The sequence below is a fragment of the Populus nigra genome, chromosome 1 (genome assembly GCF_951802175.1).
Source record: "Populus nigra chromosome 1, ddPopNigr1.1, whole genome shotgun sequence".
Lineage (NCBI taxonomy): Eukaryota > Viridiplantae > Streptophyta > Magnoliopsida > Malpighiales > Salicaceae > Populus > Populus nigra.
In genome coordinates this window covers 41,728,609-41,750,340 of record NC_084852.1, presented here as the reverse complement: position 1 = coordinate 41,750,340, position 21,732 = coordinate 41,728,609, and the positions used below count along the sequence as shown (strand labels likewise).

At 31.4% G+C, this 21,732-nt stretch overlaps 2 protein-coding genes across 5 annotated transcripts; both read left to right on the top strand.

The window, feature by feature from the left end:
* Positions 1–950: 950 nt before the first annotated feature.
* Positions 951–3,919, top strand: LOC133681984 (probable E3 ubiquitin-protein ligase RHB1A). 4 transcript variants are annotated; one of them, XR_009836593.1, is made up of 6 exons: positions 951–1,276; positions 1,398–1,584; positions 1,990–2,419; positions 2,535–2,644; positions 2,759–3,385; positions 3,498–3,919. XR_009836593.1 is itself a non-coding variant. In XM_062105211.1 (5 exons), the coding sequence occupies exons 2-5, from the start codon at positions 1,516–1,518 to the stop codon at positions 2,786–2,788; spliced, it is 639 nt and encodes a 212-aa protein (XP_061961195.1). In that variant the 5' UTR covers positions 951–1,116; positions 1,398–1,515; the 3' UTR covers positions 2,789–3,429. The 4 variants fall into 4 exon arrangements, 3 of the variants coding, with proteins under 3 accessions (XP_061961195.1, XP_061961187.1, XP_061961205.1); XM_062105211.1 differs by lacking the exon at positions 3,498–3,919 and having other exon boundaries at positions 951–1,116; positions 2,759–3,429; XM_062105203.1 differs by lacking the exon at positions 3,498–3,919 and having other exon boundaries at positions 2,759–3,429.
* An 11,514-nt stretch (positions 3,920–15,433) lies between these two features.
* LOC133692126 (AT-rich interactive domain-containing protein 2) lies at positions 15,434–20,350 on the top strand. Its single transcript, XM_062112876.1, has 2 exons — positions 15,434–17,157; positions 18,699–20,350. Exons 1-2 carry the CDS (start codon positions 16,123–16,125, stop codon positions 19,608–19,610), a joined length of 1,947 nt encoding a protein of 648 aa, XP_061968860.1. The 5' UTR covers positions 15,434–16,122; the 3' UTR covers positions 19,611–20,350.
* The last annotated feature ends 1,382 nt before the right edge of the window (positions 20,351–21,732 follow it).

The window sequence follows — 21,732 nt, the reverse complement described above, 5'->3', positions numbered from 1 at the left end:
ATTGGAAAAAATAATATATGATAAATTATAATTTTAGAACTAAATTGAAAAAATAATTTTTTTTTCTAAAAAGATGGATGATAAAAATAAGCAACAAAAAATATATAAGAACTGAATTTGAAAAACAAAAGACAACAGGCACACACTTTTTATGGAGGAGAGAGAAAAAGAAAAGAAAAAAAAGATACAAGTACCGACAATAAACTGTCAATCATTCGTTGTCAGACACCGCATCAAAAAGAAGAGGATGTAGTGGAGCTTGCAAGGACACGACAAAAAGCCAAGTTAGATAACCGAGCAGCGTTGCATGTACTGATCAAAAGGCATCGATACCACCTATCCGTTGCCAGGTCATGAGCACGTGCCAAGGGGATTTTCAAAATTAAAAATAAAAAAAATCAACATAAAAATATCAAAATGTTTCTTATAACATTGAAAATTATAAATAAACTCGTGTGAAAGGATAGAAACACCCTAAATACACGCGTGTGCGTGCACACACAAACACATACACACACACAATATATATATATATATATATATATATATATATATATATATATATATATATATATATATATATATATATATATATATATGGTGTATTTTAATTGTAGTCTAAGAAATGAAAAATTAATAAAACTCTTAATAAACAGCTATAGGTTTTTTGGTCATGAGAATAAAGAAATATTTTTTACTGTTATAAAGTTTGTAAAAGATAAAGAAACTCATGGTAATTGTTCTAAAATTTATTGATTTCGAGAGTAAAATCAATCATAATTTTACTGTGAATTTTTTTAAAAAAAATTCAAATACCTCTAAATAATATTTTAATAACCAATAAACCCATAAAAAAAAAACCAAATTACCTTCCCAACTAAAAGCTACTATTTTTTCCACTCAAGAATAAAATAGTCATTTTAAGATGTGTTCCGCATTGAGTTTCTGTCGATAGTTGAAGTGGAGGATGGAGCACGTATAAAATTATACATGGAGAGAGCTTCCTTTTCAGTGAAAGTCGTTGTCGCACACGAAAACACACCACCTGTTCCTTTCTACCAGAAAAAAGAAGAGAAGAAGAAGACGAAGAAAAAGAAGAGAAACAAATGAAATTCCGTAAGCCTCTTTTACTCCCCTCAACATTCCAACCTCTCCCCCTCTCCCGTTCCATTTCCTAAAATCCTATCTTTCCATCTTATCTCTCTCTTACAACAAATTCAACTTTCTACTGTTATCTAAGCTCAAATAGCTACCTATTTTGTTGATTTGTTTTCAGGTTTTCTTCAATCATTCAACCAATACTTTCTTATTCGGTGATTTTGTTTTCGTTAGGGTTTTAGAGAACTATTTGCTTGTTTTAATTTTATAATATTTGTGATGTTGATCGTGGAAAGCAGAGTTGATGATCGGATAATAAAGAGAGAAGAAGCAAATGATGATGGCGGAGAAGCAGTGGAGGAGATAACTCGTGCTAGTAGCAGCACTAGTAGTGGTAGAAGAAGAAAGAAAGATTATATGGGAGGTTGTTGCTGTGGTTCCTCTAAAGGAGCTGCTCAATCTAATAGCGCACCGCCTTATTATTATGTTAGTTCAATCACTTTCTTGCCCTTTTTTTTTAAAAAAAAAATTAGAAATTTATATGATAGGATGAATAGTAGAATCAAATGATCGATGAACTTTTTTTTTGCTAATGTTCTAGTTTAGTTTATTAGACAAGTCGATTCAGTTAATGAGATGTCCATGGCTTTTAGTCTTCCAGAAATTACGTGATGGATTTATTGGAATGGATGAACTATCCTTGTTGTGGTTGTGAGATCATTTAGAGATATTTTATTTGCTAGTATCATTGTGCTCTTCGGCATGTTGCTGATGGTAAGTTGGATTAATCTGTTGTTAGCCTAGATATCAAAATAGATTCGGTTACTTAGAGAGACTAGGTTTACTATTTTGTTATGTTCATCGCATCTGGTTTTGTTGTTTGGTGTGCAGTACCCCAGAGCACCAGCAGAGCATGTCCCATTGTCATCTCACCATGAAACTGGGTCTGCTCTATCCACAGGACTTCTGGTTGATACAAACCTGGACACATCAGTTCCTGATGCTTATAGACCACCTCCTGCACCTATGCCATTTGATGTGGCAGTAGGTCGTCTTCAAACCCCGCATAGGTCGAGAGAGACTTGTGGTGACAAGAATGATGGAGCTTTGCAAACAACAAATTCTGCATCTGGACAAGAAAACACTGGCTTGAATACTCGGGAAACTTCAGCTGAGTGTGAAGATGTGAAGGGGTTAGACTGCAAGGCACAAATCAATTCAGAACTTGATGCGGCGAAGGAGCTAGAAATTGAGGTTTCAAAGTCAGTTGAGCCTCTTGTTTCAGCAGCAGAGGAGGAGGATTGTCCTATCTGTCTGGAAGGTATAATGCCCTTACTAAATCCTTTTCATTAATTGCATGTTTGTGGCTGCTTATGGCAGTGGGATTGTATCTATGATTTAGCTGTTTTAGCTGCATTTTACTATCTCTTGTGCAGAGTATGATTTAGAGAATCCAAAACTTATCACAAAATGCGAGCATCACTTCCATCTTTCATGCATTCTTGAATGGATGGAAAGAAGTGAGAGTTGTCCTGTTTGTGACAAGGTTTGCCAAACTATATTTTGATTTTTTTTTTAGTTTAGGGGATTTTCTTAAAATGCTTGATATCCACATGGTTTTGTTTCTCTCTCTCTCCTCACACACACACACACGTTGCAGGAAGTGATAATCGACCCTCCTATTGATTAGTAGCTGTGCAGAAAACATGTTGAAGATCAACTTCTTAGCTGTTTGAAATCATGTTTGTGAAGCAAAAGTTACAAATGCATGAGAGTTTGGAGGTTTTTTTCTGGGCCCACAATCTGGTGCTTGCCACAGATTTGGCTGTAGCTATTTTTTTTCCTTCTTCTTTTTTAAGAGCCAGTGCCTACTTCAATGCTTGTTGTTATGTGTCCTCACTTCATCAAAGCTTCAGATTTTTCAAGGAAATGAGAAACAAAAAAAAATAAAAAAATTGGGGTGGTGGGGAAGAAGATGAGAAGAGAGGATAGAGGCTGGTCCTACATCATCATGGATGTCCATTAATTAGTCGTTATAACAGAACAGCAGGTGGGCGTTTTCTTTCCTTCTCTTTGTCCTAGTATAGCTTTACTGCAATTCATACCCTGAAATACTCCTACCATTGCTTTCTTTCTCCTTCAACTTTTTAAATTGTTATGTAAATCTTATATGGTTGTTTTGTCTAAAATTCACCTGTTTGTGAGTTTGATTGGTAGTGGGGGATTGATTGATGCAAGGAAAGTTTGGGAAGGATCAAAAGAAGGGCTTTTTGTTTAGATAATTCATGTAAATAACACTCTGATTTACATGTCAAGGTTTGATTTTGTTGATATGCTGATCAGTCATTTGTTAGTCTTTGGTTTTGTGCTGATTATTACTCTTCTGACTGCATCAAAAGGGTGAAATCTATATTTAACTTCACGTGCATTCATCGGCTGGTTTGAGATTAGCAACTGGATTTGCTAGAGGTAATCGACACCGGAACTTGTGATGATGGTCCAGGTCAATCATGGGTACAGGTAGCGTGCCTTCTAATAACCCAAATGTCTTGACTCATTTTACTTTTTTGTTGTGCCCCCTGAAGAAAGATAATACTTGCCCTTTAGAAAATTGCAGTTAGGTTACTTCAGCTTAATTTTGTTTACTCATCAATTGGTTGTGAATGTGACCATTATTTTAACTTGTTGATAGTATTTACTCTATGCAAGTCCTAGATATTGAATTATGCCTTTTATCTCGTTTAGAATCACCTAGGCCACCTTTCTGTTGAAACTCATTATGCTTTCTTTTTAATCAAGAAGAAACGGAAAGTTTACTTTATCACAATTGTGTAAATATTTCTTTAGATGAGTGATTGTAAAGCAACCTCCATAATATTTTTTCGGACGTTTGTTCTTTTTCATGGTTTACTTTCTGACGTCTGACTTTCAATAGTCCGATAATATTTTTACCTTTTTGTGAGACCTATTGAATAACCAAAGGAAAATCCATGTGCCCAAGTTGCTCTTTTAGTATCGCCCTCTTATTCAACCTGCAAGGCCGAAGTAGGGTGGAGGTGAATTTTGGGAATTCATCTCGGCATTTGAAGTTTGAACTCTCTGATCTTTTGTTAGATATGAGATTTCGTCGGTCGGTCGGTGTGATCGGCCAGCCATCTGTAATAGTTCTCTCTTCCACCATCAAAAGACCCGTTCTTGGTATAAGAGGCTACCGGAATGCTGTGAAGCAACTTGGACTAGGCATTTAATCTTACATCAATCACTAACATTATAAGATGCCGTGAATCTTACGGATGTGAAGCCATGGATACAGAAAAAAAAAAACCCAAACAATCGGTACAAGCCCAGGTAGGAGCATTGAAGCATCTCGTGTTTGTGGATTTTTTTTTTCGTTTTTGCTGTACTGTTATTGTTTCTATTGGCGCCATCATCGTCCAAGTGAGATGCATCCAATTATTTGAGACATCTTCGGAAAATCTCGGAGCATGAGTAACTGTCTCCCGAAACATTTATAGATATCAAAGCAGAAACCTCATGAGGCTTAAGTTTGAGATGCTTAGGCGCTTTAGCCACAAAGACACACAGAATCTTTCTAGCATGCATGTTAAATAAGAGATACGGAAAAAAAAATGAAAAAAAATGACTCATGCCCTTAGGGCTTATGTTAAGTAGTACATTCATTAAGCTTTATTTATTATTAATTTGTGTTAAAAAAGGAATAAAAATAAAAAGATTTAAATAAAAATCAATGCTATTTATTCAATACATTAAATAAGTGCTGTTTTTATGGAAATACTTCTTAAGTGTTTATAATAAATTTTAAGCAAAAGAGAAAATATTGTGATTTATTATAAACATTACATGACTCTTGACAAGTATATTGAAGGAACCTTTATCTAAAAAACATTATTTTCAATTGTTGTAATGTCAAGTAGTAGATGCTTGATGAAAGTTCTCAATATGTCATTTATATTCAGATTATTATACAATAAATTAAAAAAAATGGGCATTTTGAAAATTGCAGGGCACTTTGCAAGTGTGCTATGGAATACATTGTTTATTTCTACAATTTTTTTTCATTCCTATCATCCAACTTAATTTTCTCGCAATTTCATCATCCCCATTCATATTTGTTTGGTTTTATACGTTATTGAGAATTCCTTTGCTTTGCATGCCCTTACATAAGCAAATTGTCAAAAAATAAAAATAAAAATAAAATCTTGCATTAAATTAAAGATCAATGTGATGAAATGGAATTTTAAGTTGTAGTTAAAAAAAATCAAAAGAACAAGGACAAGATTTAACATGAAAAAATTAAATCCCTTTTCATTTTTATCACATGAAGTTGTGTATTTATTTGGACCCTTTTGTTTTAACTTTTTATATTTCAGCTTGAACTTTATTTTTTTTATTTTAGTTTTTGAATGTTAAGAGAGGAGAGAGAAAGAGTTTAGAAGATGATATTTCAATCATAAAAAGGTTAAGTTTGGTTTCAATTGATTTGTTTTAAAAAGAAAAGTTTAATGAAGGTGAGTTTATCATTTAAATATGCTTTAAAATATAGATTAGAATCCGCTAATTTTAATTTGATTCAGTTTGATTAGTGATTTTAAATGGATTAAATGATGTTTTAAGTTTGAAGTTGACTTTATATAGATTTCTAGGGTGTTTTTTTTTTTTTTTTATGTTAATCAAGTTATAATTTAGATTTTTAAGGTCTCAAAACTTAATTTTTAATATTTTAGCCATTAAAGGTGGCTAAAATTTGCACCATAAGTCAACACATTATACATTCAATAAAAAAGATTAGGACAAACGAAACATCGTCAGCCCATTCAGAAAAAAAAAAAAAAACTGGCACCAAATGTGTTTGATATCTTTGTCAAATATCTTTAAATAATTATTTTTTATTGAAATAATATACTTCTTCTTTAAGATTTTAATCATTGTTTTTTCTATGAATATATATTTTAATTTTTATAATTCTAAATTTATTTTTTCTGTGATAATGTGTGAGAAATGTGCTAGTTTTGTCTAAATATATCCAATGATGAAGCTAGATGTGTGTTTCTGGAGGCCAGGCAGTGTAGAACAACCCCATATTCAGGCGGAACCAAGGATGCGGTCTTCATGACAACAGAAGCAGGCAAAAGAAGAGCGAAATCCTCCCGTTTCTATTGCCTCCTTCATTTACTTATACAAGCTCTGCACTAAGCGAGACATCTAAGTTTGATGTTTCCTCCGGCACCTGTTTTTTAGAAAAAATTTTCAATACAGAAACAACAAAAGAAATAGTAAAAAATTACTAAATGATCAGAAATTTGTCAAATCACATAAAAAAACGTATTTTTTGAGAATTTAGTATTCTTTATATTTAAAAAAATATATGAAAAAGAGGGTAAAAAACCAAGTTATGATATATAATTTGGGTCGTTTGAATTTTTGATGAGTACATTGATATAAGATGTTTATGAATAGCTGCATTAATTTGAGGTCTTAATTAAGATGCTGATTGGTAAACCCTAGATATTCATGGAAATGAAGCGTGTTTTGGTTTTTCAACTCCTTTTCTTTTGATTTTGCAATTCTCGGGTATGGTTGATCAGCTTCTCTGTTTTTAAACATTGAGAGAGTGAATCCTTGTGGTGTTTTTGTACGTACCGTACACATTCCTTTCAATCAACATTTCTTAAATATTTTTTATGTCTAGGGCCGGGTAAAGTGCATGGATAACTTGGGTAATAATCCAAGGTTTTTATATATATAAAAATATTTTAAATATAAAATAAAAATTGCTCAATCTCTTACTTGTAATATACATAAAAAATAATAATAAATATTTCTTAAATATTTTGTTTATAATTTTGTTCAAGGTTCATATTCACTTTAAGCAGGAGCCTACACTGTGCCATATATATTCTTTGTGTAAAAAACAATTTCTAGATGCGACAAGCATGTATCAAAAACATAAATAACTTGAGTTATAGTCTCGAAGAGTTTAATAAATTAATTTTATTTTAATCAGATGATAAAAAAATTTAATAACAATGATAAACAGATAAATTATTAAAAAAAACGATATAACTTAAAAAAAAGCTTGGGAAATATGTAATTGGATAAAAAAATAAAAAAAATTACTCGAGTCAATTTAAGATAGCGTGATAGACATGTAACCTGAATCATAAGAGGTGAGTCAACCCCGGTAAACCTATAAAACATGTGGGCTATGTTATGAGATCAAGAAAATCAGATAAAAAAGAAATTGAAGAAATCCACAAAGCTATTTAAAAAATAATAATGTTGAACAATTAAATTGAAAAAAAAATAAGTCAAAAAAAGATAACATTGACTTATATTAACTTTTCAAGCTCATGCTAGGGTCGTTAAACCAAAAGTATTATCCATAAAAAAACTATAAAGCTCAATTCTCAACAAATAAAATGTTGAAGGATGAAATTTAGGAAAAAAATCAATTACACAAACAAATCTAAAATATAAATAGCAATTAAAAGAATGAAAGTGAAAATCAAAATAAAAAAATAAATTAGAGGACAAGAACAATTTTTTTTATTGGAGGGTTAAATTGAAAAGTAAAAAAAAACTAACAAAAGGACGCAAAAAATTAAAAGAACAAGAACCAAATTATAAAAGAATACACTATAAACTTGGCTTGAAGGATAAAATTGAAAACCATAAATTTTTTGACAAAAAGGCAAAGAAAAAATAGAAATTAAAAGAATGATTAGATTGGAAAAAAATTATATATTACAAATTAAAATCAAATGATTAAATCAAAAACAAATAAAACTTCAACAAATGACCAATGATAAAAATTAAAAATAAAAAGAATAAGGACTTGAGTTTAAATATCAAGAACAAAAAGGATTGGCTTGTATTTTTCAGGGTGGGAGAGAAAAAAAAAATTACTTGGCAACAAATCACTCAACCACTACCTACACGCGCTGCCCAGGAGGAAAACAACACGGTGGTGAATCCAACGACATAGCTGAAGTGCAATTTTTCCATCGAGAGGTGCTAGCACGCTGGGCAAAATTCATGGGCGTCTCCCACGTGCCAACAAGTTTTTTAAATTAATTAATATTTACTTTATGTTAAAAGATAAAATTCCCTTGATTAACTTGTAATTACAAAAAAGCTAAAGGAAAAGACCAAAAGACCCCTAAACCTGCAATTAATTTTTTTTCCAAGAGCATACTTGTCAATTTATTGTACATAATTAAATGAGTAGACATTTATACCCTTTTATGCCTTTTATGCAAGTTTTATATTTTTTATTCTAGTGGCAATCAATTCATTTCACTGTGCTTAAAAAAAATATAACTATACCTAAAAAAATTATTTAATAACTAATATGCAGTATGAAAATACCAAAACATTCCAATACAAAGGCAATTTTTTTTTATTGTAAAAAAGTCATTCCATTATTGCAGTGAATAATACACCGACTCTAAGTACACGATGTTTTTTCCTTGAGTTTTAGTTTATACAAGATGTGTTGTAACTTAATTTTGGCCTATTGGTTTTTAATTTAATTTTTACAAGGTTTAAAATGAAAAATTAAAAGATTAGAGATTTATTTCGATGAAAAGTATGATTTGTCAACTTCCGTGAAAATTAAGGACTATAATGTGCTTTTGTCATTCTATCTTTATCTTCGAGATAATCCATATCTTCGAGATAATCCTTGTCTTCAAGATAATGATAGTTATCCGCTTTCAAATTTGATTCTTAATCAAATTCAAATTTCAAAGAAGAGAATAAGTTTGATTGAAACTTGATTTCTCACACGCGAAGGGACTCTAGCACTATAAATACAAATCTTATGGTATGAAAAAAGGAGGAGGATTAGAGAGAGAAACCCTAAAAGAAGAGATCCCAAGAAGAGGCCATTACCAGAAACCCTAAAAGAGAGAAACCCTAAAAAAAGAGACCCCAAGAGGAGGCCATTACTAGAAATCCTAAGAGAGAGAAACATAAAAACACGAAGAGGGCGGCGAACCCTATACTAGCCGCCGCCCCCCTTAACCCTCTTTTTAGCCTAGTCTCCCTCGACTTCACCTCCAGCAACCGCATGTCTAGGTAAGTTTCCTTTCTTGCTTGCTAAAATTATTAACTGGTTACTGTTGCATGCATGCGTGAACCTTTCACGCATGGCTAAATCCAGCCCAAAAGGAGAGAAAAAAAGAGTGGGTCGGGTCTGGCCTTTAGGCCCAGCCAGCCCACAAGTGTGTTTGCTTAGGATGTGTTTGGCAAAACACACCTTTATGCCTTAGCCATAATTTTTATGCCCATTCTAGTTTGACGTTTGGCTAAACAAGCCCCTTTTCAATATCAAAAAATTCCAAAAATATTTACGGGTCTTCGTTGATTTATTTATAGGCCCCTCGCACTTTATTTGATTTTTTTTCTTTGCGCTTGTATTTTTTATAGATGTGCTCAATCTGTGGATTATTGCTGTTAAATGCAAACATGTCGTGCAATGTTTTTACTTCCATCTAAAAAGGGCAAATAACAATAAAGGATAAACAAGAAAAAAAATGAGATCAAAAATTTCTTCTTCAAATTCATTTTTCGCGAAAATATTCACTGACGCCAGAGTCAGAAGTATTGTATTTTTGGATTTATGTGATATTTACCAACGCCAAAGTTGGAAATATTTGTAGGAATTGTTCACTGACGCCAGAGTCAGGATTATGAAAGAAAAAATAAAAAAAAGAAAAAAGAAGAACAAATTCTTAGCAATTTTAGACAAAACCAGCAATGCAGCCTGCTTTATGGAGGAAGCTTAAGGGGTGATAGTATCTTCTCTTTTGCGTAACCAGTCCCGTACCATAGAATTTCTATTGACCAGTTAGGGTTTCTAGTGACCATAATACTAGGTGGCGACTCCATGAACAAAACATTTTCCCCTAAAAGAACAAGATGCTAGATATCTGTTCTTTTTCTATATCGAGTGATTTTTTAATTGGTCGCCGCGATGTCCGGGTGTGACAAGATGCATGCCCGCGCGCTACCGCGGTCTTATAAAACAAATATATTTAATAGTGTTATAATTGTGAACCAGCGCTAGATAAGTAATAGAAACTAAAGGTATGATGGAGCCAATATTTCATGATGGAAAAAAAAGTTGTGTTGGTGATCAAAACTTAGAGACTCAACAAAATGATTTTAGCAATCCACAGTGTTTTAGAAGGAAAGATACAGTGCTTTCACCACATGATTTAGTTTTTCTGTTAATAAAAAGCAAAAAAAATTACAAAGTTAAATTCTCTACCAAATTAATATTAAAAAAAACCAACAAAGATAATTTTGGAAGGAAAAAAACCCATGAGGAAAAACGCTGTAGCAATTGACAATGTTTTGTGAGGAAAACTACAGTGCTTTCCCTAATAAAATAAAATAAAAAAACCATTTAGAAAAATACTATAGCAATCCATAGTGTTTTGTGAGAAAAACTACAACGCTTTCCCCATATGATTAGCTTTATTGTAATACTTAATATTAAAAAAAAATGGACAAAGATAATTTTGAAAAAAATAAAATAAAAATCATAGGGGAAAACATCGCAATAATTCACAAAGTTTTAAAGAAAAAAATTATAAAGCTAAATTTTTAATCAGCTCAATATTTAAAAAATCAAATTGACAGAGATAATTTTAGAAAAAAAAATATAAAACAAAAACACAAAAAAAGAGGGAAAAATCATGTTGGAAACACTATAGCAATTCATAGTGTTTTGTGGTGAAAGCTACAGTTCTCCCCAACATGATTTAATCTTATTTCTAATGACTTGTAATTGTAATTTTCAACAATGTTTTGTGAGGAAAGCTAAAGTGCTTTACCCACATGATTAAGTTTTATTACAAAGTTAAATTCTAAATAACTCAATATTAAAAAAAAAATCGACGAAGATAATTTTAGAAAAAAATATTACAAAAAAAGAAAACACAAAAAAAACTGGAAAAAAACCATGTGAGGAAAAACTTATATTTACTTGTAATTGCAATTCTTAACCAGCTTATTCTTTAAAAAATAAAATTGACAAAGACAATTTTAGGGAAAAACATAACAAAACAGAAAAAAACCATATGAGAAAAAACACTGTAGCAATCCACAATAAATTGCAAGGAAAGTTACAGTGCTTTCCTCACATACTGTAACTGTAATTTTTAATTAGCTCAATATTAAAAATAAAATAAAAAAATAATTTTGGAGAAAATCATAAAAAAAAACTATGCGGACAAACATTGTAGAAATCAACAATGTTTTAAAGAAAAAAATTATAAAACTAAATTTTCAATCAGCTCAATATAAAAAAATTGACAAATAAAAGTAAAATCAACAAAGGTAATTGTTTTTTTAAAAAAATTAAATGGAAAAAAAAATAAAAAAAAGAAAGCAATTTTGGGAAAAAAACAAAAAAAAGAGGGAAAGTTAGAAAAAAAATAAAAAAATAAAAAAAAGAGGGAAAAAGCATTGTGGATTACTGTTGTAATCCACAGTGATTTAGGTGTGGGGGAACAGTGATTCCCCCACACCATTTATATATATACTAGATACATGACCCGCGCGATGCCGCGGGTCATTTTTTTATATAAAAAATATTTTTAAAAAATAAAAATTTAAAAATCTTGAGTTTAACTGCAACGCCTGACCTAAGAATAGTATTAATAATAAAATTAAATTTGCATTACCTAAGTTTCCTAGCTACAACACCGGACTCAAGAATATTGGATATGGGTTTGGCTATAAGGTCATGTCATAAAAACATGATAATTAAATAGATTAATTAAAAAATCAAAGAAAAAAAATCAACAAGAAGGAAAAAACTATTGAAGAAAAAGAAAAAAAATTAATTAATTGGGTTAACCCTTTAAAGTAGGCTGTAGCAATCTAGTGTTTTAAAGAAAAAAAATTAAAAAACTAAATTCTCAATCAGCTTAATAGTAGAAAAATATAATTAACAAAAATAATTATGAAAAAAAAAGAAAATATAAAGAAGAAAGACAATTTTGGAAAAAATAAAAAAATGAAAAAAAAACATGGGGAAAGCTAAAGCTAAAGCCAAATTCAAATTCTCAACCAACTCAATATTGAAAAAATAAATTCGACAAAGATAATTTAAAAAAAAATATGTGGGGGAAACATTGCTGGCAAACAAAAACCATGTAAGGAAAACACTGTAGTAATCCATAGTGTTTTTTTTTTAAAAAAAAAGCTACAAAGTTAAGTTTTCAACCAGCTCAATATATAAAAAAAATCAACAAAGACTATTTTTTTAAAAAAGAAGAAGTCAATTTTGGGTAAAAGAAATGAAAAAATACATGTAAGAAAAAGGAAACAAAAGCGAAAAAAAAACATGTGGGAAAAGCTATAGTGTTTTAAAGAAAAAAATAAAAAAACTAAATTGTCAACCAGTTCAATAGTAAAAAAATAAAATCAACAAAAATAATTCTGAAAAAACAAAAAAAAGAAAATATGTAAAAAATGACAATTTTAGAAAAAAAGAAAAACAAAAAAAAAAACAAAAAAAACATGTGGGGAAAGCTAAAGTTAGATTCCCAGCCAACTTAATATTGAAAAAATAAATTCGATAAAGATAATTTTTTTAAAAAAAATATATGGGGAAACACTGCAACAAAACAAAAACTATGTAGGGAAAACACTGTAGCAATTTATATTTTTTTTTAAAAAAAACTACAAAGTTAAATTCTCAACCAACTTAATATAAAAAAATAAAATCTACAAAGATCATTTTGAAAAAAAAAAATCATAAAAAAAGCAATGTATGAGAATATTATAGCAATCTAGAATGTTTTAAAGAAAAAACAACATAATTAAATTTTCAACCAGCTCAATATTTAAAAAAAATTTGAAAAAAAATTAAAAAAAAAGAAAGAAGAAGAAGTCAATTTTGGGTAAAAAAAAGGAAAAAAAAAACATGTAAAAAAAAAAAGAAGAAACAAAAGCCAAAAAAAAAATGCTACAGAAAAAGAAAGAAAGAAAAGCAAAAAAAAAGAAAATGCTACAGTGAAAAACCTACGCGTTTTAGAGTTCTTATATATATTTGGCATGATATTCTTAAAAAAAAAATCAAATTTACATATTTATAAGGTAGCCAAAAGAAAAGTTCATGATAAAAAAAATTCTATAATGGAAAATATGTACAACAAAGAGAGAGCCAATTCATAATATTAGTGAATGTTTGACAACATGGTAGGTTTTTGTGGTTGGAGTTTAAAAAATATTGATTTAAGAAAAATATTTTTAATTGTGGTTTAAAAAAAATATTTAATTAAAACTGTTGTGAGATAAATTTTATCATGTAAAATAAATAAAAATATATTAGTTTAGCTTTTACAAAATTAGATTTTAAACCCAATTTTATATAAAATCCAATGTAAAAAACAGATATTATTTAATTAGCCAAATAATTTTTTCAAAAAAAAAAAAAAAACTACCACAGTAGAGACATTTTTAATCAATGCTCCAATACACTTTTTAACACAATACAGTTGTTTTAAAAATTACTAGATGACATGTCGCACACTGCCGTGGGTTTATGGACCAAATGTGTTTGATGATGTTATAATTGTGAACTAGTGCTAGATAAGTAATAGAAAGTGAAGATACGATGAAACCATTATTCCTTGAGGGAAAAACAGTTGTGTTGGTGATAAAAAAACTTAGAGACTGAATAGAATGAGTTGTAGCAATTCACAGTGTTTTGTGAGAAAAATACTTTTAATTATAATAAAAATAACAATATTTATAATACTAATAATAATATTTAGAAATTTAAGACTTTATAACCTTGGGTCCTGACGTGAGATTCAAGAAAATTGAGTCCTGATGCAGGACCCAAGCAAATTGGGTTCAAATGCTGGACCTATTACCCTTGGATCCTTCGCTGACCGAAGAGAATTGAGTCCTGACACAGGACCCATGAGAATTGGATCCCCCACAAGATCCATTAGCCTTGGGTCTTGACACATGACCCATTACCCATAATAATAATATTTTTAATATTAATACTATTAATTATAATAAAAATAATAATATTTGTAACATAAATAATACTATTTTTAATATTAATACTTTTAATTATAATGAAAAATAATAATGTTTAGAAAACTAAAACTCCAGAACCTTGAGTCTTGACGCCGAACCCATTACCTTTGGATCCTAACACCAGACCCAAGAGAATTGAGTATTGACGTGAGATCCATTAGCTTTGGGTCCATTATTAATGGGTTCGAACCTAGTGGAGTGGGTCTACAGACCCCAAGCGTGCTGGTCTGCACCCAGCGCGGTGGTCTCCAAACCCAGGCGCACGGTTCTGCAGACCCCATATACATGGTTTTGCAAACTCGCTTGCAGGGGTTTGCAGCCAAGCACGGAGGTCTAGCCTTAACACCGAGGGCATGCAACCCCAACACCAGGTGTCTGCAATCTAGGGCACAACCCCACCCCCTGTAGTTCTTGGAACTCTTTGTGGCAAGGCATATAGGCCCAGCGCTAGATGTTTACAGGCCCATCATGCCCCACTAAAATTTGCACCGGTCGTTGTCTCCCAAATCATCTATTTAATGTCAAATGCATCTCAATGAAAAGACAACCCCACCCTCTTTCTGCAGTCTTTGCAACTTTATGTGGCAAGAGTAGCTCTGCGACTATACTGCTCCAATCTACAGTGTCATGAATCTTAACGAATAAGACTTTTACTAACACTGCTCCAATCTACAATATAATAAATCTCGATAAATAAGACTCTCATATGATTTAACTTCATGTATAATGTATAATGTATAATACCTACTCATAAAATATAATTTTTTCAACCATCAAGATAGGAATTTAATGACTTTTCTCAACTAACAATGAAAGTAAATCAATATGCATTTCTTTTTCTTTCAAAATGGGTAATAATAGATCCAATAATTGAGAATTTCCAAAATATATTTCATGAAAGATTTTTCGTAAATAATACTTGTACTCTCGGAATCACCATCCGAAAAATCTCATCTGTCAGGTTATAATATAATATCCAATAGGTGGTTGCATATTTGCTAAAATTAATTTCAGGAAAAAATCTTCAATAAAATTAGTCTTTCCTTTTCAGCCCACCACTTCTTCCCATTTCAAGGTTAATCAGGATTTGTGGTCAAACTCAAGACAGTCTTGTCTCAACTATTATAATCTCATTTAATATGTGTGTTGGAATGAAAAAATATTACATTTATATCTAATTAATCCTACTTATGAAATAAAATCTAAACTTTACTTTCGACATAAGTGATATAAGATCTCTCCCTCTCATAGATGTGTGAAAAATAAAATGCTTCCTGTTAAACTTATGATATTATATATTCCACAAAATGGTGGCAGAAAAAAGGAATTCTTTTTATTGGATTTTGCTCTGAATTGTTTTTCCAAGTTTGGATTTTTTCAGTTAATTATCATTCCTTTTCTTGATTCTAATCTTAATTATCATCTACCCCCAAATCTTAGATTCTTCAATTAGATCCCAAAGTCCAAAACTTTTCAATTGTATTAGTGTGTGCTGGCACCCACTAATCCTTTTCTTTTTCTTCTATTTTTCAAACTCGCCAAGCCTCGATCTTCCTTTCCCTCATGTCCCCTCTCTTGAACTTTTTTTGGGTTGCACATATTTGGCTTCAGAAGGGAAAATCAACTCAAAACCAGGAAATGAGGTATTATCTTGAAAAACAAAGTAGAGTTAAGGTTGCCTGACACCTGCTCTTGTGCTGTCATATTTTACCATGTTCAAGATTTATGTCTACTTTTAGTTCTCGTATCAGATATGTCTCTTAAATGCTTGATTTGTTGTCTGGACTAACATGGTAAAACGGAGCAAATAAAAAACAGAACTTTGTTGCTGTCTTTTTTTACGGATTTTCTTTATTTTTGTTGATTTGTGATATACAAGGAGGTTTGGTAGAGAAGGAAGATTTTAAAAAAAATATATAGAATTTGAAGCTCATGGCAGGATGGTCAATTTTGACAAATGGTTCTGCTTTAGATTGTGTTGATGATGTTATTAATATATACAAGGGTGATGGTGGTTGTTGTCTAGATATTAATCATCATGTGAAGGATGATGAGGCTAAGGATTGTATTGCTATTGATAATTCTGATGAGGATGATGATGAGTGTGAGGATAAAGTAATATGCTTGTTTGATGAACTCGTTTCAAAGTTTTTGAATGAGGCCGCTGGAGGAGGGTGTATTAGGCCTATTCCAGCATTGCTTGGTGATGGGCAATCTTTGGATTTGTTCAAACTCTTTTGGGTTGTGAGAAAGAGAGGTGGCTTTGATTTGGTAAACGGTTTTTGGAGCTTTGTGGCTAAAGAGTTAGGGTTAGAACTTCAATTTTCACCTTCGGTTAAGTTGATATATATTAAGTACTTGTATGAGTTGGAAAAATGCATGAGTAGGAGTTGTAAAGAGGAAAAAATAAGAAAGGGGAAGCGTCAGTGTGATGGGAATCTGAGTTGTTCGTCATTGGAGCTAGAGATGCAGCTCAGAAGTTTATTATTGCATAGATGTGATAGAAAGCAAGAGGATTGTAAATTTGCTTCAGAAGTGTATGAGAAAAATGGCAGGTGCGTTGAGATGGATACTGGGAAGGGTAAAATAGGTTTGTTAGACACCAAAGCTGGACATCGAGTACACAATGGTGTTGGAAATAGGAATTGTGATTATGACAAAAATTTTCATGCTGAAAGAAATAATTATTTTAATGACAGTGATGATGATGTTGTGATCTTGGATCCGAGCATTGTTAAGAAAGAATTTAATTCTCGCAAGAGAAAACGAGAATCTCTAACAAGAATGCTTAACTGGGTGATCCAAATTGCAAAATGTCCCGATGATCCTTCCATCGGAGTAAGATCACCACAATTTAAGTGGAAGGATCATAAAGGCAATGAGTTGTGGCTCCAAGCCCTAAGGGCACGGGAAGCTCTCCTACATAGAAGGCATTTTGATCCTAACATTGAACAATCACTCTTGCAGGTACATTCTATACTTTTACCCATTGTTTTAAATACCAATGCGAGGTTTTTGATTTTGGAATGGATTATCGGCCATTGCTAATTTTAAAATGCACAAGATAGTTGTTATGGATCTGTTTAGTTGTTAGAACTAGCATTTTTTAAAAATCATGGAGAACAAAGAATAGGAATTCCTATTCAAATGTTATATTTTTGCATTTGTCAAATGCGTGATGAGTTTGTAATATTTGACATAATTTTTCATAGTTTTCCTATATAAATTATTGAGGGTTTTCAAACTAAAATTAAAAACACACAATTTCTTACCCTTATATGCATGCTTTCATTATAATAGAAAATTTCAAGATTATATATATATATATATATATAGTTGATATTGTTTTTAAAATTTTTCCAATAAAAATCTAACAATTTTTTGAAGAGTTATTGGTAGTTTTTTTTTTCCAACAAGTTTTAAGCTGAGTTAAACGAAAAAAAATGCAAAGATGTATATTTAAATTATCATAATTTTTTCTATGAAAAATAATTATAAGGTGGACATTTTAATTTTCTAGATAGAAAATTCTTTATATATATTATAGTTTTTAACATATGAATGCATCTTCCAATTTTTTTTTGGAAAATGAAAACTGCAAATTGAAAAGAAAACAAAAAATGGAAACGATGATGTTGCCTCAAATTCGATGCATTGTTAGCTTCTTAATATGTGCTGTCCCATCTCAGGCCTTATGCTTGGCTTGCGGGTTTGTTGACTTTTGTTCGTAATATAACACCTCTCAGGGGCAGAGATTGCACCTGATGCTTAAAAGCGACTTATGCTTTTGACTCCTGGTTAACTTGGGATATTGATATCGTCACATATCTAATGTTGTGGATAGGTCACATGACAGCTAGATGGGCCCAAGCATCAGAGAGTCACTCCAAGGAAGGGACCCCTGATCTGCAGGATCCAAAAGCTTAGGCTCATCCTCTAACTACCACATGACCTCTCAACAACGTTAGATATCATGGTTTAAGTCACCGTCGTGATGACTATTATCCTAGTTAAATGCTGCGTAAGAGTAAAATCCCCTGTAAGATGTCATTGTTTACAGTAACCTTATCAGTGAATTTAAATCTGAACCCATATCTTCTCTTGGCTGTTGATATCGAGCTAAATCACTTGATCAGCCAATGATAGATCATTATATTTCAATGCATTTAGACTTTTAACAAATAATTATCAACATGACTTGGACAAAGTAAAGATATATGCTTGTAGTGCTAACAAATGACTGCACAAGAAATTCTAAGTGTTCGTTTGGACATGCACATATTCAGAGACAAACAAAAAGGGCCAACTATTGGTCATGTGAAGTTATTGAATTTTTGCCATCCTGAATATGATCCAAAATGCAATGCATTTTGTTTTAAACTATCTTGATGATCTGCATTGCCTAGGCAATAATTGTGAAGATATCTGTTATGCTTGTTGTGGTTCTTTGGAAAATCCCATTCAGAAGTTTGTATTGTAGTCAACTGAGTTTAATTGCTGTCATATAGGTATACAATATGAACTTCCAGGACAATCGAAAGATGCATCCATCCATGTTTGAGGATGTTAGTGTTCTAAGTGAACACTTTGCAGAGAGGTCAAGATGCAGCAAGCGGCTCCCTGCTCTAGCGAAACCTGACGTATTCTCTTGTTGTAATTCATGTTCTGCCCCTCAAAGTAAATCTACAAGCCCTCTTAAGACAGAGTGTGAGAATGGCCTTAAGGAGCAAGAACTTGCTGTTGATTTATCATCCAAAAACGCAACATTTGATGGATCTGGGGATGGGCATGTCCGTAGGCATGTTGCTGTGGGCCCTCTCTTCCAAGCTGAAGTCCCTGAGTGGACTAGCATGGTTTCCGAGAGTGATTCTAAATGGCTGGGCACACGATTATGGCCTTTGGAATGTGAAAACCATAATGCCGTATTTGCCATGGATCCAATTGGAAATGGAAGACCCAGTGTATGTGGCTGTCAGCTTCCAGGTTCAGTTGGATGTGTGAGATTTCATATTGCCGAGAAAAGAATTAAATTGAAGCTTGAACTGGGTCATTTGTTCTATCATTGGCAGTTTGATCGCATGGGTGAGGAAGTTTCACTTAGATGGACTACCGAAGAAGAAAAGAGATTCAAGGATATGGTCAAGTTTAACCTTTTATCTGCAGGCAAGTGCTTCTGGGACAACAAACACAAGTATTTTCCTAGAAAGACCAGGGAAGAATTGGTAAGCTATTACTTCAATGCATATCTTGTTCGGCGCAGAAGTTATCAGAACCGTGTAACCCCAAAAAATATTGATAGTGACGATGATGAAACAGAGTTTGGATCTTTTAGTGATGGTTATGGCCATGAAGCGCTCATGGTTCCTGGTGCCTACATGTTGATATGTTCTGAGAATAAGCAATGCACTGATTTCAAATAGACATGAATTTAGGTTCAGAACAGCTTCTCTTATCTGAAAACTGAATCCCTTTTTTGTAACACCAAAGCATAGCTCGATGCTCCCAACGATTTTGATTGGACCAGGAGGTCGCAAGAGAGTAACCCAGTTTTGCGAAGATCTTCTATTGCAGTGGAGTCAGCTGGTGGAGTTTTCTTTATAAACTCGGGGTAAAGAGATTGCATGATGTGCTAAGAGTGCCCTCACGCTGCTTGCCAAGTATCTCAAGTTATTTGCTTGTGCATTAACAATTTTCAGGAGCTGTGTGGCAGCATTCTCTACACGATCATCCCATACCAGCTGCTAATCTTGGATGAAGGAAATTTTAGGAGTGAAAGAAAGTTGCGGACAGTGGTGTTTCTTCGGGTTCAACTGGTACTTAATTTTGTGTTCAAAATGTTGTATATGGCTGCATGCTTGCTATTGTGAATTCTTTAAATCTTCATTGAGGGTTGCGGTGGACCTCGCGGTAGTTGTCTAAGCCATGGCCATTTTCCTTCTCCTGCCTTGTGTTGCTTTCTGGGCCCTTCCTCTTTCTATAATGTTAAATGTTCATGTAGGTACCTGTACTGCTTGCAGTTTGAAGATCGTTGCTCAAAGAAAGCTGTACCATCTCAGTTTTTCTCAATCTGATCCCTAGGATGTCTTTTCCTTGTAGCAGGTTGTGTTTTTCCATGTATCAATCATCCATGTATTTAACCATTAAAAATGGGTTGATGACATGTTTGCCCTTGTATTCTTTTTTATTTTATTTTTGTGGAATGTTTCCTTGTAAAAAATCTTTTGTGGATTCATTCAACTAACTCTATTAAATCCTATGACACTTGTCAGAAATTTATACATTGACTAATAAGATCATTACTTGAAAAATGAACTACATATATAAAAATAAAACTTATTAAAAAATTAAATTTAAAAATCCAAACAAATAATAATAATATTAATAAAGTGAGAATTTAGTTACAAATGTTAAAAATATTATATTAAAAAAATATGTAAACAATAGATATTGAAGGATATAATGTAATAGAAAAAAGAAGAAGAAAAAAATATTAAACTAAAAAATCCATATTATTTATGAAAAAACTCAATTTTTTTTTTGTAAAACTAAATTATCTAAAAAACACAATTAACCAAGAAGAAATTGGTATTTTAAAGGGGAAAAAAAAGAGAGAAAAAAAATAACCTTAAAAAAAGGGCATAAACTATGAGCGTGAGTGTAAGTTGCTCAGTGTGCTTAGGCTTTCATAAAAGCATGGAGCGTGGGTCCAGACCGTGTACAATTCATAATTTTGTATCTTGGTGAACAATATAAAACATTGTGTCCTTTTGTTTTGTTTATAATTTGATTATGATTATAATAATATGAATGCTGTTTTTTTATTAAAAAAATGAAGTAAAGCAGTTCTTTATATGATAAGGTTTGCTTTTATCTAATTGTTATATTTTAGTTAGTTGTCTTGTACTTTACTTTTAATCAGATATTTTTTATTTAATATAAAAAAATAAATATATAAATATTTTTAATGCATTTTTTTACACTGAGAAAAAAATATAACTATAAATTAACAAGTTAATGCTTGTATATAATAAAATAAAATGAAAATCATATATATTAGCAAATTAAAAAAGATTTGTTAATGCAACATCGTTTATAGGATTTGAAGTTAATTTAAAATATAGTAGAAAAATAAAATAATATTGTAAGTATGTTTTACTATATCATGATCTTTTTAATTGAGAAACACAAAGATGCTATTTACATTAAATGAAATAATTTATTAAATGTATAAACTGATAAACTAAAAAGAAACTATTAATGGTAATCAAATTCAAAAACAAAAAGAAAATTATTCTCACAAAAATAAAAATAAAAGATAGATAGCTATAATATTTAACTCCAATTTTCTCTTTAATGTACACACTTTGTTTTTTTAATCAAGAAGGAACAATTTTTAGTTTATAGACATGTCATGGAATAAGATTAATTAAAAAAATACATATAAAACAAGGCTATCAATTAAACAAACAAATAAAAAAGAGGTCAGACACTACTAGACCTAATCCATTTGAAAAAGAGTTCGCAGACATGGGATCTTAATTT